Genomic DNA, 12,712 nt, shown 5'->3' on the forward strand with positions numbered 1-12,712 from the left:
AATCTGAACTTCTCCAAGGTAGGGATGTTTTTCATCTTAGTGTGTGAGCTAACTGGCACAATTTTCTGGGAACTTGGAGGACCCACAAATGTGCATTGACAGTATAATAATAACAAACAATATGGCTTTTTGGCATATCCCTGGAAACCACTTATAAAAACATATTGTCTAGTTGCTCTGTCCTTCCTAAATCTTGATGCCTTAAAATATGGGTCAATATATTGCACTTAAATTTTTTTCTTTTTAAATTTAGTTAAGAAAATCAGACATATTGGAATAAGTTGAAAAGAGGAACATAAAACCAGAAGGCTAAAGCAAACAAAAAAGCAGTCCCTTGCCCCATCCATCATCAATCACCCACTTATCACGGTCCCTAAGGCAACTTTCAACTTCTTTGCTATGTCTTTTGGTTTTCATCTCCATCTCTCTGACTAATAAGCTAATTCGTGATATTTTTTTTTTTCAGTTTAAGATTGACCTGTTAACTTTCCACCATGGAAGACAAGGAACCAGTTCTCACGGGACCTAACTACACACAAATGCATACTTCCCATCTCCCTATCAACTCAAGATAGCTGTGTCATGATTTTGGTTAAATTAACATTCCATGTTCACTTTGTACAATTGCATTAATAATACTCATCACAGAGTTATATGGCATATTATGGTTGCTATTTCCATTTTTTTCTTTCTTGCCCAACGTTTTGTTTCCCTAGTGTTAGTTTTCTCTTATTGTTTGGCTCGTTGGTTGGTCTTCTAGTTTTTTATGTATTCAGTCATGAATTAAGCCCTTTACCTCCTCTCTCCCAGTTCTGTAAATCTCTTCTTAACACAATTAAGCATGTCAGATATGAGTGTGTGTGTGTGTGTGTGTGTGTGTGTGTGTGTGTTTATTTTTGACAATAGCACTCCTGGAGACTTTTGACCTGCTGTCTGGGCTGATGGCTCTTTAAGCCCAGTGCATGGCTGTTATTCTGGGATTTTCCTTCAGTGGCATCGTGGGGATCCCTTACCTTTCTCAGTGTGGGTGCCCAGGCTTCCTTGTTCTCCATTTGCTCCTTGTTTTGGTGGAGCACCTCCTCAAGTAGCTTCCTTAGAGTGTGCACAAGAGGTAAATTTGTTGAGACGTTATATTACTGAAAATGTTTGTATTCTTCTCTCATAATTGAGTGGTAATATGGTAATATTTTTGGTTAATAATCACTTTTGCTCAAAAATATAATGGAATTATGGGGTGCCTGTGTGGCTCAGTCAGTTAAGCAACTGACTTTGGCTCAGGTCATGATCTCATGAGTCGAGCCCCCCATAGGGCTCCCTGCTGTCAGTGCAGACCTTGCTGCACATTCTCTGTCTCCCTCTCTCTCTCTGCCCCTTCCCTGCTCACTCTCTCTCTCAAAAATAAATATTTAAAAAAATATATAAAGGAATTGTTCCATTGTCTTATCAATTCCAGTATTACTATTAAGAACATGGAAGTCATTCAAATCCTTGAAACTTGTGTAGTAACTTTTCTCTTTTCATTTTTGGTAATGTTTAAAATCAATCCCAAGCCAATATTCTGAAATCTGACACGTATTTTGGTATCTCTTTTAAAAAAATAATTAATTTTGTTTTTTCTATTATAAGCCAAGGACATCACTTTATTTCTTAAGGATCAGGAGCTCTTAGTTCCTGAAATTGTTTTATTATTAAAAAAATTTATTTTAATGTTTATTTTTATTTTTGAGAGATAAAGAGAGACAGAGTGTGAGTGGGTGAGGGACAGAGGAAGAGGGAGACACAGAATCTGAAGCAGACTTCAGGCACTGAGCTGTCAGCCTAGAGCCCAATGAAGGGCTCGAACCCAGGAACTGTGAGATCATGACCTGAGCCGAAGTCAGACGCTTAACGGACTGAGCCACCCTGGTGCCTGTTCCTGAAATTTTTTAAAATAAGACTTATTGGGGTATAATATACAAACAGTAAATTGCATGATTTAAAATAAACCCTTGTATGAACTTTGACAGATGTACTGAAACCACTACAAAAATCAAGGTAAAGAACATTTTCATTACCACCAATTACATCTTTGACTCCTTTATACTCCATCCCTTCCTCTACCCAGGCAAGTGCTACACTGCTTTCTGTCATTACGAATTAATTTGTGTTAAATCTAGATTGATAGCAGGTATAGGTCCTCTGAATTTATCTTTTTAAAAAATTGACATTCTAGCAATATTCTCCACCTCATTAATGTCATATGGCTCTCTCTTTAAGTCTTTAACTTCTCTCAGTAATGTTTTATAGTTTTTAATATGTAGTTATTGAATGTATTTTATTAATTTAGTGTTTTATTAAATTAAATTTAAGTATTTATGATTTTGGATGCCATGCCATTGGAAATGGAATTATACTTCTTATTTCATTGTCCAATTGTTTATTGCTAGCATTTAGAAATGCTACTGTATTTTTGTATATTGATTTTACACAGGCCTTGCTAAATTTACTTATTGGTTCTAGGAGATTTTTTATGTATTTCTTATGATTTTCTAGTACACAATCATGTTGTGTCTGTAAATAGAGTTTGCTTCTTCCTGTCCATTCTGTATGCTTTTCTTTCTTTATTTCTTTTCTTTTCTCTTTTCTTTTTTTTTAAATTTTATTTTTTATTTTTTAAAATTTACATCCAAATTAGTTAGCATATAGTGCAAAAATGGTTTCAGGAGTAGATTCCTTAGTGTCCCTTACCCATTTAGCCCATCTCCCCTCCCACAACCCCTCCAGTAACCCTCAGTTTGTTCTCCATATTTATGAGTCTCTTCTGTTTTGTCCCCCTCCCTGTTTTAATATTATTTTTGTTTCCCTTCCCTTATGTTCATCTGTTTTGTCTCTTAAAGTCCTTATATGAGTGAAGTCATATGATATTTGTCTTTCTCTGACTGACTAATTTCGCTTAGCATGATACACTCCAGTTCCATCCACGTAGTTGCAAATGACAAGAAATATTGATTGCCGAGTAATATTCCATTGTATATATAAACCACATCTTCTTTATCCGCTCATCCATCCATGGACATTTGGGCTCTTTCCATACTTTGGCTATTATTGATAGCGCTGCTATACACATCGGGGGGTGCATGTGTCCCTTCGAAACAGCACACCTGTATCCCCTGGATAAATGCCTAGTAGTGCAATTGCTGGGTTGCAGGGTAGTTCTATTTTTAGGTTTTTTAGGAACCTCCATACTGTTTTCCAGAGTGGCTGCACCAGCTTGCATTCCCACCAACAATGCAAAGAGATCCTCTTTCTCCACATCCTTGCCAACATCTGCTGTTGCCTGACTTGTTAATGTTAGCCATTCTGACAGGTGTAAGGTGGTATCTCATTGTGGTTTTGATTTGTATTTCCCTGATGATGAGTGACATTGAGCATTTTTTCATGTGTCGGTTGGCCATCTGGATGTCTTCTTTGGATAAGTGTCTATCCACCAAGAAAACCTAACAACTGTAAACATTTATGTGCCAAATGTGGCAGCACCCAAATATATAAATCAATTAATCACAACCGTAAAGAAACTCATCAATAGTAATACTATAATAGTAGGAAACTTCAACACCCCACTCACAGCAATGGACAGATCATCTAAGCGAAAAATCAACAAGTAAACAATGGCTTTGAATGACACACTGGTCCAGATGGACTTAACAGATATATTCAGAACATTTAATCCTAAAGGAGCAGAATATACATTCTTCTCCAGTGCACATGGAATGTTCTCCAGAATAGACCATATACTGGGACACAAATCAGCCCTTAGTAAATACAAAAAGATACAGACGTGCATATTTTCAGACCACAACGCTATGAAACTTGAAATCAACCACAAGAAAAAATTTGGAAAGGTAACAAATACTTGGAGACTGAAGAACATCCTACTAAAGAATGAAGGCTAACCAAGCAGTTGAGGAAATTAAAAAGTATATGGAAGTCAATGAAAATGATAACACCACAACCCCAAACCTCTGGGACGCAGCAAAGGTGGTCATAAGAGGAAAGTATATAGCAATCCAGGCCTTCTAAAGAGGAAGAAAGATATCAGATACACAACCTAAACTTACGCCTTAAGGAGCTGGAAAAAGAACAGCAAATAAAACCCAAAACAGCAGAAGACAGGAAGTAATAATACATGTCATATAATACATATAATATATGAGATAAAGGGTTAGTATCCAAAATCTGTAAAGAACTCAACACCCAAAAAAGAAATAATCCAGTGAAGAAATGGGCAAAAGACATGAATAGACACTTCTCCAAAGAAGACATCCAGATTTTCTTTTCTTTTTCTTGTTGCATAAGCGAGGGCCTCCAGAAGAATTTGAATAGTAGTTGTGAGACTGGACATCCTTGCCTTGTTCCTGATCTTAGGAGAAAGATATTCAGTCTTTAACCATTAAGTATGATGCTATCTATTGGTTCTTCATAGATGTCCTTGACCCGGTTGAGTTGTTTCCTTTCCTTTTATTTTCCTCGTTTGCTGAGACTTGTTGTTAATCATGAATAAAAGCTGATTTTTTTCAAATGCTTTTGCTTCACCTATTGACATGATTATATGGGTATTCTTTATTTTGTTAATATGGTGAATTATATTAACTGATTTGCGGAAGTTAAACTAACTTTGCATTTCTGGAATAAACATCACTTGGTCATGATGTATAATCCTTTCTAAATGTTACTGGAATTGATTTGCAAATATATTTAATTTGCATACATGTATAATTGTTGTATATATGAGGGATATGAGTCTATAGTTATTTCTTATAACGTCTTAAGTTTTAGTATCAGAGTAATACTATCCTTAAAAAACAAGTTTAGGAAATATTCCCTCTTCTTCTGTTTTCAGAAAAAGTTTGATTTAGATTGGTATTATTTCTACCTTATGTGTTTGATAGAATTCAACAATGAAGCCATTTGATCCTGGGATTTTCCTTGTGGAAGTGTTTCCTTAATTATGAATGCAAATTCTGTAGTACATATAGGACTAATCATATTATTTCTTCTTGTGTCTGTTTTAATATTTGTCTTCCAAGATAGTTGTCCACTTTGTTTAAAGTTATCAAATTTATTTATTATTATAAACTTGTTCATATTATTCCCTTACTATCCTTTGAACCATCTTTTGTTTCTGTATTGGTGGCCTCTCTTTCAACTCCCAGATTGGTAATTTATGTTTCCTCTTTCTTCTGATTTCTGATTTCACTGAATTTTTCTACTGTTCATTTTCAATTTCATTGTTTACCATTCTAATCTTTACTTTGTGTAATTTGCTCTTCTTTTTCTAGGTTCCTAAAGAGAATGCATAGATTATTGACTTCGAACCTTTCTCTTTCTTCTCTTTCCCTTTCTTTCTTTTCTTCTTTCTTTCTTTTTGCAATATAGAAGAAATAGTTAATAGCATTCAGATCTTCCACATCTTTACTTATTGTTTTCCTTATTTGGATATTCTATCAATTACTGACAGAATTCTGTCAAAATCTCCAACAATGATTCTGGATATGCTTGTTTTCCCTTTTTAGCTGTGACATTTATTCTTCACATGCTTTGAGTTTCTGTAATTAGTCTCACATATATTTTTAATGCATATAGATTCTGGTTTTCTTGACACTTTTATTGTTATGACGTATCTCTTTGTGTCTAGAAATATCCCTTGTCATATCTAGAAATATTTCATGATATCTACTTTTGGAATTCATATATTAGGGAGGTTTTTAACATTTGGCTTCTATTGCTTAAACTTTACAGATCTGAGGTAACTATGCATGTAGACACAAGGGTAGGACACAAGAGTGACAGAACCGTCTCAAGAACATGTATGTTTTGATGAGGCTGTGGCACCAGCAAGGAGGGGCAGTGGAGGTTAACATTTGGCTCTTCATGCTGTCTTTTAGCTCTTGACTATACAGCATATTGACTATATAGCACAGTCTTTATAGACTTATGGTTATGGGTTTAACTCCTGTTCATACAATTTCTTAACTGTGTAACCTTGGGCAAGTTACTTAACCTCTGTTTCTTCATATGTATACGTATAATAGTATATGTTTTTAGAAGGATGAAATTATATATGTAGTACACATACACACATTATGCCTATACATGTATACATGTTTAGTAAAGTATACATGTTTAGTATACTTTACTAAATCAATAAATCAATCTATTGATCAATCTAAATCAATAAATATCTATTGTCATGTATGTTATATTATACATTTGTATTATATGACATGTATTATATTTTGTGTCAGATAGTCTCAATTTTCCTTCTGGCTTCAACTTTTCAGAGATTGTGTTAATTGTCTTTTCCTTCCCATTTGCCTCAATTCTCCCTGTCCCTAGTCCATTACTCTATTTTCTCATTTTCCAACTTTTTGGCAGGAAAATGCCAAAACTTTGGCATTTGGCATTTGACTATACATGCCAAAATTGGATTTAATAAACTCAAGAAGTGTAAACTATACAGTGAAGGCAGCTGCTGCTTGCTATCTTTCTCCGTTTGAGGCTCACCATCAATCTTTACATCTTGGTTAGGACTTCAATTTCTGCTCCGAAAAATTGCACTCAGAGTTTCCAAGTTATTTGCAACATGGGTACAAACAACTGGGGCTTATGTACCTAGTTCAGAAACCCACTCCTAGTTCTATCGCACACTTGAGATGAGGGTATAATAATACTGTTTGCAGAAGAAATGCCCTATACGTATTATAAGTATTCTAAGAAAAATTGTCAGCAGAGCTAAAAAAAAAAAAAAAAGCTTTGGTATTGAAAACTCAGTTCAGACCCTTTTTTTTCAATGCTAAGAAACATCCCTTTCAAAAGAATTCCCAACCAGATGGTGTTTGATTTCATGACCTTGCAGCACGATTAAGAAGCAAGATCAATGATTAGGAAGAAAGATCATGGGTTTTGAAGTCTGATAGCTCAGACACTTACACTTTTGGTTATTTCTTAGCTTTTCTGAGCATGCTTTCTGGTTTGTAAATTGCATGGGGTTATATCTGCTCTTCATGGGTTCCTCTTCAAGGAAGCCTTTCCAAAACCCATATCCATGTTCATTTCCCTTTAGTACATCTTTCGTTCATCTGCTAGCTTTCCTTTGAAGCAACTGTCACAGTTTCACTTTTCTTTTAGGTATGTGATTATGTATTAAGGCCCGCCTCCTACGGCGAACTGTAAGCTCCACGCGGCCAGGAAGAAGTGTTCACCGTACCCATGACTTCCAGGCTAAACTGATCACCGCGCACCGAGTCTAGCCTAGTGCCTGGCACACAGCGGGCAGCCAGCGAACAAACGAACCACAAAGGTGCAGAGCGCCATCGTTGCTGGGGTGTGGAGGGAGCCGCCCACACCCGCAGCTCCCGCCCTGCCCCTGGGGGTAGCAACCCGGAGAGGCGGCCCAGCACCGCCCCAGGCCCTGCCCCGCCAACCCTAGTCACCCCTTCTGGCAGCGCCTCTCCTCATGACGCCACTTGAGGGCGGGACTTCCGGCCGCCGAAGTTTAACAGTCCGGGCGGGAGCCGGAAGCCCAGCGCCGGAGCGGGCCGCGCCGTGGCCCCCGGTGTACCGCGGCTGAGAGGTGAGGTTCCGTAGGGCCCGGGGTCAGCGGGTGTCTCCCCGCCGCGTCCCTGCACACTCCCGAACCCCGCCCGCCCTCCTGCCACCCCGGGGGCGGGTCGGAGGTCCCCGGGCTGCGCGCGCCCGGGCCGGTCCGGTGCTTCGGACAGTTGTCGGGCAGGGGCGCGGCAGCGGGTTTGGCGCGGAAGTGCCTGGGAGCCGCGGGCCGGGGTCGCGCACCTCCGTCCGCGACCGTCTCCGGCTCGACCCGAGAGGTGACCCGGTCTGCTGGGGTAGGTTGGTGGCGGCTCTGAGGGGTGTGTTACCCCCCAAAAGTTTGCCGCTTCTCCACCGGCCGTCTCCCCGCTTTTGTAAACCTCTCCAGTACGACTCGAATGCATTTTATAAGGTAACCCCAGTTGAGCAAGTTCTCCTGCAAGTAAAATGCACTTTGGGTGAATGAAAGTTGAAGAACTTTTATTTGTTGTAGTGGATTTTTTTTTCCATGTAGCCGCTCTCCCTAAATTACCTCCTTGTGTCTTGACAGCTCGCTTTGATGGGACCCTCTTGGGGAGGCTGATGTAATGCCTCTCCTTTAAAAGTGCTCAGTTCTCAGCAGACTTGCGGTGGGTGGGCAGATGGTCCCCTTCCCCGCTGCACTTGAAGAGAAGGAAACAGACATTAAGTGACTCTGCCAGAGTCACTGTCACGTAGCTTTGGGACAGATCCTTTGAACCCACTTTTTCTGAACCCTGGCTTGAGTGATCTTTCCACACTACATCACACTGCTCAACAGGAACAGTGTAAGCTTATAGTAAAGGCATTTTCCAGTTGTGTTTGCTGGGTTTAAGAGATTGCCTTTCCAGCACTTAATTGTACCTTGAGTAGGGAACCAACACGTAACCACATGTCAAGGTGCCAAATCCAAACACTGCATGTCTACGTTTCAACAGATGACTAAAGGATTTTAATTTTAGTAACGCTGTATTTATCCGATGAATGAAGAATAATGAACCGCATAAGTGACTTTTCTAGTTAACTAAAGTTTTAGTCTTTTTATGAACACATTTTTTTTTCTCTTGGGAATCAAAGGGCCCTGTAATTTATTATACTTTTAACTTAGCCTTTGAAATAGGGTATACTGGACATAGATGGGATGCTTTGTTGGAGACTTGGGACCCTGTCTGTGATATCACTAATACAGTGCTGTACTCTTACACCGTCCACACCAGGAAGGTGTAGAGGGTATATCTCTAGGCCCCCTTCCTTTCCCTGTTCTTCCATGTATTTTTGAGGATTTTTTTCTGACTCATTATGCATTACTACTTGCTCTTGAAGTATCTGCCTAAAGCAGCTCCCTTGCCTTTTGTCTTTTAGACTGCCTTGGTTTGTGAGATCACTTTGTCAGAATTATGTGTTTGAATTACATACTGTGAATAAATAATATGAGTGGGGGCATTGTAGACCAAGTATTGGTTTAGGGACTTAGTGACAGGCATCTCTTTTGGCTGTATTTGCTAATTCTGGAGTTATTTGGGAAAACTGAAGTCTCTGGATTTTGAAATGGCAGGAATGCTACATTTTATTACACACTTTTTTTTTAATTTTTTTTTTCAACGTTTATTTATTTTTGGGACAGAGAGAGACAGAGCATGAATGGGGGAGCGGCAGAGAGAGAGGGAGACACAGAATCAGAAACAGGCCCAGAGCCTGACGCGGGGCTCGAACTCACGCACTGCGAGATCGTGACCTGGCTGAGGTCGGATGCTTAACCGACTGCGCCACCCAGGCACCCCATTATTACACATTTTAAAAAGATTTAGGGAGGGTTTTTTTTTTTTTTTTGAGAAAGAAAAAGTGTACACATGTATGCACAGGGGAGGGGCAGAAAAGGAGCGAGAGAGTCTTTGATAAACTTAGTCTTTAAACAGACTTAAATGTTTTCTAATGTTTATTTATTTTTGAGAGAGACAGAGTGTGAGTGGGGGAGATGCAGAGAGAGGGAGACACAGGATCCAAGCAGGCTCCAGGCTCTGAGCTGTCAGCACAGAGCCCGATGCGGGACTCAGAGTCACAAACTGCAAGATCATGACCTGAGCCGAAGTCTGATGCTTAACCAACTGAGCCACCCAGGCGTCCCTGGAGTGAGACAGTCTTAAGCAGCTTCCATGCCCAGCACAGAGTCCACCTTGGAATCCAGTGTCAAGACTATGAGATTATGACCTGAGCCGAAATCAAGAGTAGGGTGCTTAACCGATTGAGCCACCCAGGCACCTGAGTTTAGGAAGTGTTATCCAGCAGTTATTTATTGAGTACATATGGTGGGCCAGGAACATTTCAAGACATAGTAAACAAGACAAAATTCATTTTCAGGATCTTTGTTCAAGTCAGGAGACGCCAACATTATTGTGAGAACAAGAGTTGCAAATAGAAAATGTCATGAAAAACATGAAACTGCATAATGGGCAACTGGTATGGGGCTGCTTCAGCCATGGTGGCCAGGAAGGCCTTTCTGAGGAGACATTTGAGCTGAGACTGGAGTGAGGTGAAGGAGATGACCCTGGGAAATCTGGGGAAAGAGCGTTCCAGGCGGAGGGGGCAGCAAATGGAAGGACTGAGGCAAGAAAGAAGGCCAGGGAGTTTGGTAGCCCTGGGGAAGAGAGGTAGGGGTGTTACACCAGGGCCAGGTCCTATAAGGCATGTCAGGGAGGTTGGATATCATTATAATTGCTGTGGAGAACCATTGGAAGGGTCAACCGAGAGAATATGATTTTAGAAGTATCGTTCCAGCTACTTGGTGGTGAGCACCCACTCTGGAACAAAAGTGGACAGTGGAGCCACTGGGTTTAGAGTAGATCCTTCATTTTAACTTTTTTTTTTTTTTTTTTTTTTTTTTTTTTTTTTACCTATCCTTAACTGTTTTTTAAGTATAGTGTTTTAAAACTATTTGTAGGTGCAGTCATGCAGGAAAACCTCAGATTTGCCTCATCTGGAGATGATGTTAAAATATGGGATGCTCCATCTATGACATTGGTGGACAAATTCAACCCACACACGTCACCACATGGAATCAGCTCAGTGTGTTGGAGCAGCAATAGTATCCTTTAAAAAAATAACACTTTTTGTTAGGCTAAAAAACCAGTATCAGTGAAACCTTTTGCATGTGACCAATATATTTTGCATAGCTATGAAAGCTAGATAGATACAGCGAAATAGAAGTTTAACAGTTTATCATCATATGAATGTATATACATATATATGCTACTAGATCCAGACCATAGAATTAGTTTTCTTATCAACAGTTTGTTATTGAACCCAGATGGAATAAGGTAGGTAATGGTGGGAAAACTTCTGAAAGGTTTGGAATGAGTTTTTGCATCTACATTTGGATATTTATGGATCTAGTCTGCAAATTAAAGACAACTCAAAGACAGAAGCAAAATTAAATTTAAAATAAAAATTAAAATTCTCCAACATCCTCATCTTACTGATATGCTCTTATATTTCTCTTCTTGTCTATGTTGCAAATAGCCTGATTTCTCAGAGAAATTGTCTACATTGAATTTTCCTCAGTTTTTCTATGTTTCTGATTTTCTCTCTCCTTGTCTTAGTAAGCTCCTAAATGTGGATAAAATGCATGAGGAAATGAAGTTTAGAAATCAGAATATTTCAACCTTGCACTTTTGACATTGGGGGCTAGATAATTCTCTGTTTGGGGGGCTGTTGTGTGCATTGTAGGATGTTTAGAAGCCTTCCTGGCCTTTACCCACCAGATTCCGGTAGCCCTCAGTAGAACCACTGCTCTAAACAAAGTGCTATGAACATGTTCTGTAAACTTGGTATGCTAGGAATTATCATTCTTTTGTGTAGCTCTTACATACAGACTATTTCTTAAAGAATAAAGTTTTAATGTGTGTCTGATCTTATCAATGCCAAAGTATTAATATTCTGTTTCCTGATAAAAGTAAAAATATCAGAACTTTAAAATATGACTGATTTATGAACAAAAACAAGTTTTCATGCCCAACCGAATTATTCTTGCAAATATGTAACAAAAAATGATGAATTTTTTTATTAAATTAAATTTACCTCTTTATCATTCCTTGATTTTGTATTAAAGTAGGAACATAAATTACTTTGGTGCTCTATTAATCAAACTCATGGCCAAGGGAGTACATTTTTGAAGGACTCTCCAGATGTGTAATTGGTGGGGGGTGGGGGGGGGCAGGAAGGAATGTTTTAAAGAGAGTGACAAATATGTGAAGCTGCTTCTATTATTAGGTTTTTATTATGTGTGGAGCTTAATTTCCCTATTATTTACCGTTTAAGAGAAAAGTAGCAATTCTTGATAAGTTTTAATATTTTGGGTTTATTTTTATTCCAAGGAGTTTTATTAGTTAGCATCTGCTGATAAACCACTTAATGTTCTTAACAAAACTGATGTGATCGTGAGGTAGTGTGGGATGATTTTTGGAACCTGGTCTTATTTCTATATAGTTTTCTTGTGCAAGTAGATATGTACAGGAAACTTTTGTATATAGTCTTACTTCTAATGAGGCTTTGATCTTATCCCTGGAGGTTAGTGACTAAAGAACAGGTACTTCCCAGGCTCAGCTACTTGGGGTCTACTTAGCATGGATTCCAAGAACAGGATTAAGGGTGAGGTGCCAGGGAAATTAGTTTTTCGGCCCTCTTAGGTAATGTCCCTCACTTTCTCATGACTTCAAAAGCTACAAGAGAAATTAAAGGAGTAAGTATGTTACCTTTTCGTATTATCTTTGTTCAGTCCTTTTCTGTATTCTAAGGAGAAAAAGTAGCAGTAAGTAGAGGATGAAGCCAAGGAAAGGGAAATGATTTGTTTTTCTCAGTGCTGTAATATTTAGGTAGGAATGATATTTTTTTTGAATCATGTATCATAATAAAATCATAATCCATGGTCTATTCATGAAATATATGAATGTTATGCAAACCATCCAAAAATAATGCAGGTAAGACTTGCTTGTTAAAAAGCATAGATTTAAACTTCTGATATTTTAACTTGTTATGACTCTCAAAATTAAACTCTTGTTCTTGAGTATATCGCATTTAATCATTTTAATTTAAAAATACTTAATTTACATTG

General features: G+C 38.6%; 1 protein-coding gene across 3 annotated transcripts in view; it reads left to right on the forward strand.

The window, feature by feature from the left end:
• Positions 1 to 7,432: 7,432 nt before the first annotated feature.
• The window catches only part of NEDD1 (NEDD1 gamma-tubulin ring complex targeting factor), a 46,822-nt gene continuing 41,542 nt past the window's right edge, over positions 7,433 to 12,712 (forward strand). The window contains exons 1-2 of one of the 3 annotated variants that reach the window (XM_047866916.1): positions 7,433 to 7,612; positions 10,544 to 10,687. In XM_047866916.1, the coding sequence (XP_047722872.1) occupies positions 10,552 to 10,687 (136 nt within the window). In that variant the 5' untranslated portion in view covers positions 7,433 to 7,612; positions 10,544 to 10,551. Of the gene's footprint in view, positions 7,613 to 7,838; positions 8,000 to 10,543; positions 10,688 to 12,712 lie in introns of those variants that run through there. The other 2 variants (XM_047866914.1, XM_047866915.1) reach the window with 2 other exon arrangements.

This window comes from Prionailurus viverrinus, chromosome B4 (assembly GCF_022837055.1).
Source record: "Prionailurus viverrinus isolate Anna chromosome B4, UM_Priviv_1.0, whole genome shotgun sequence".
NCBI classification, from domain to species: domain Eukaryota; kingdom Metazoa; phylum Chordata; class Mammalia; order Carnivora; family Felidae; genus Prionailurus; species Prionailurus viverrinus.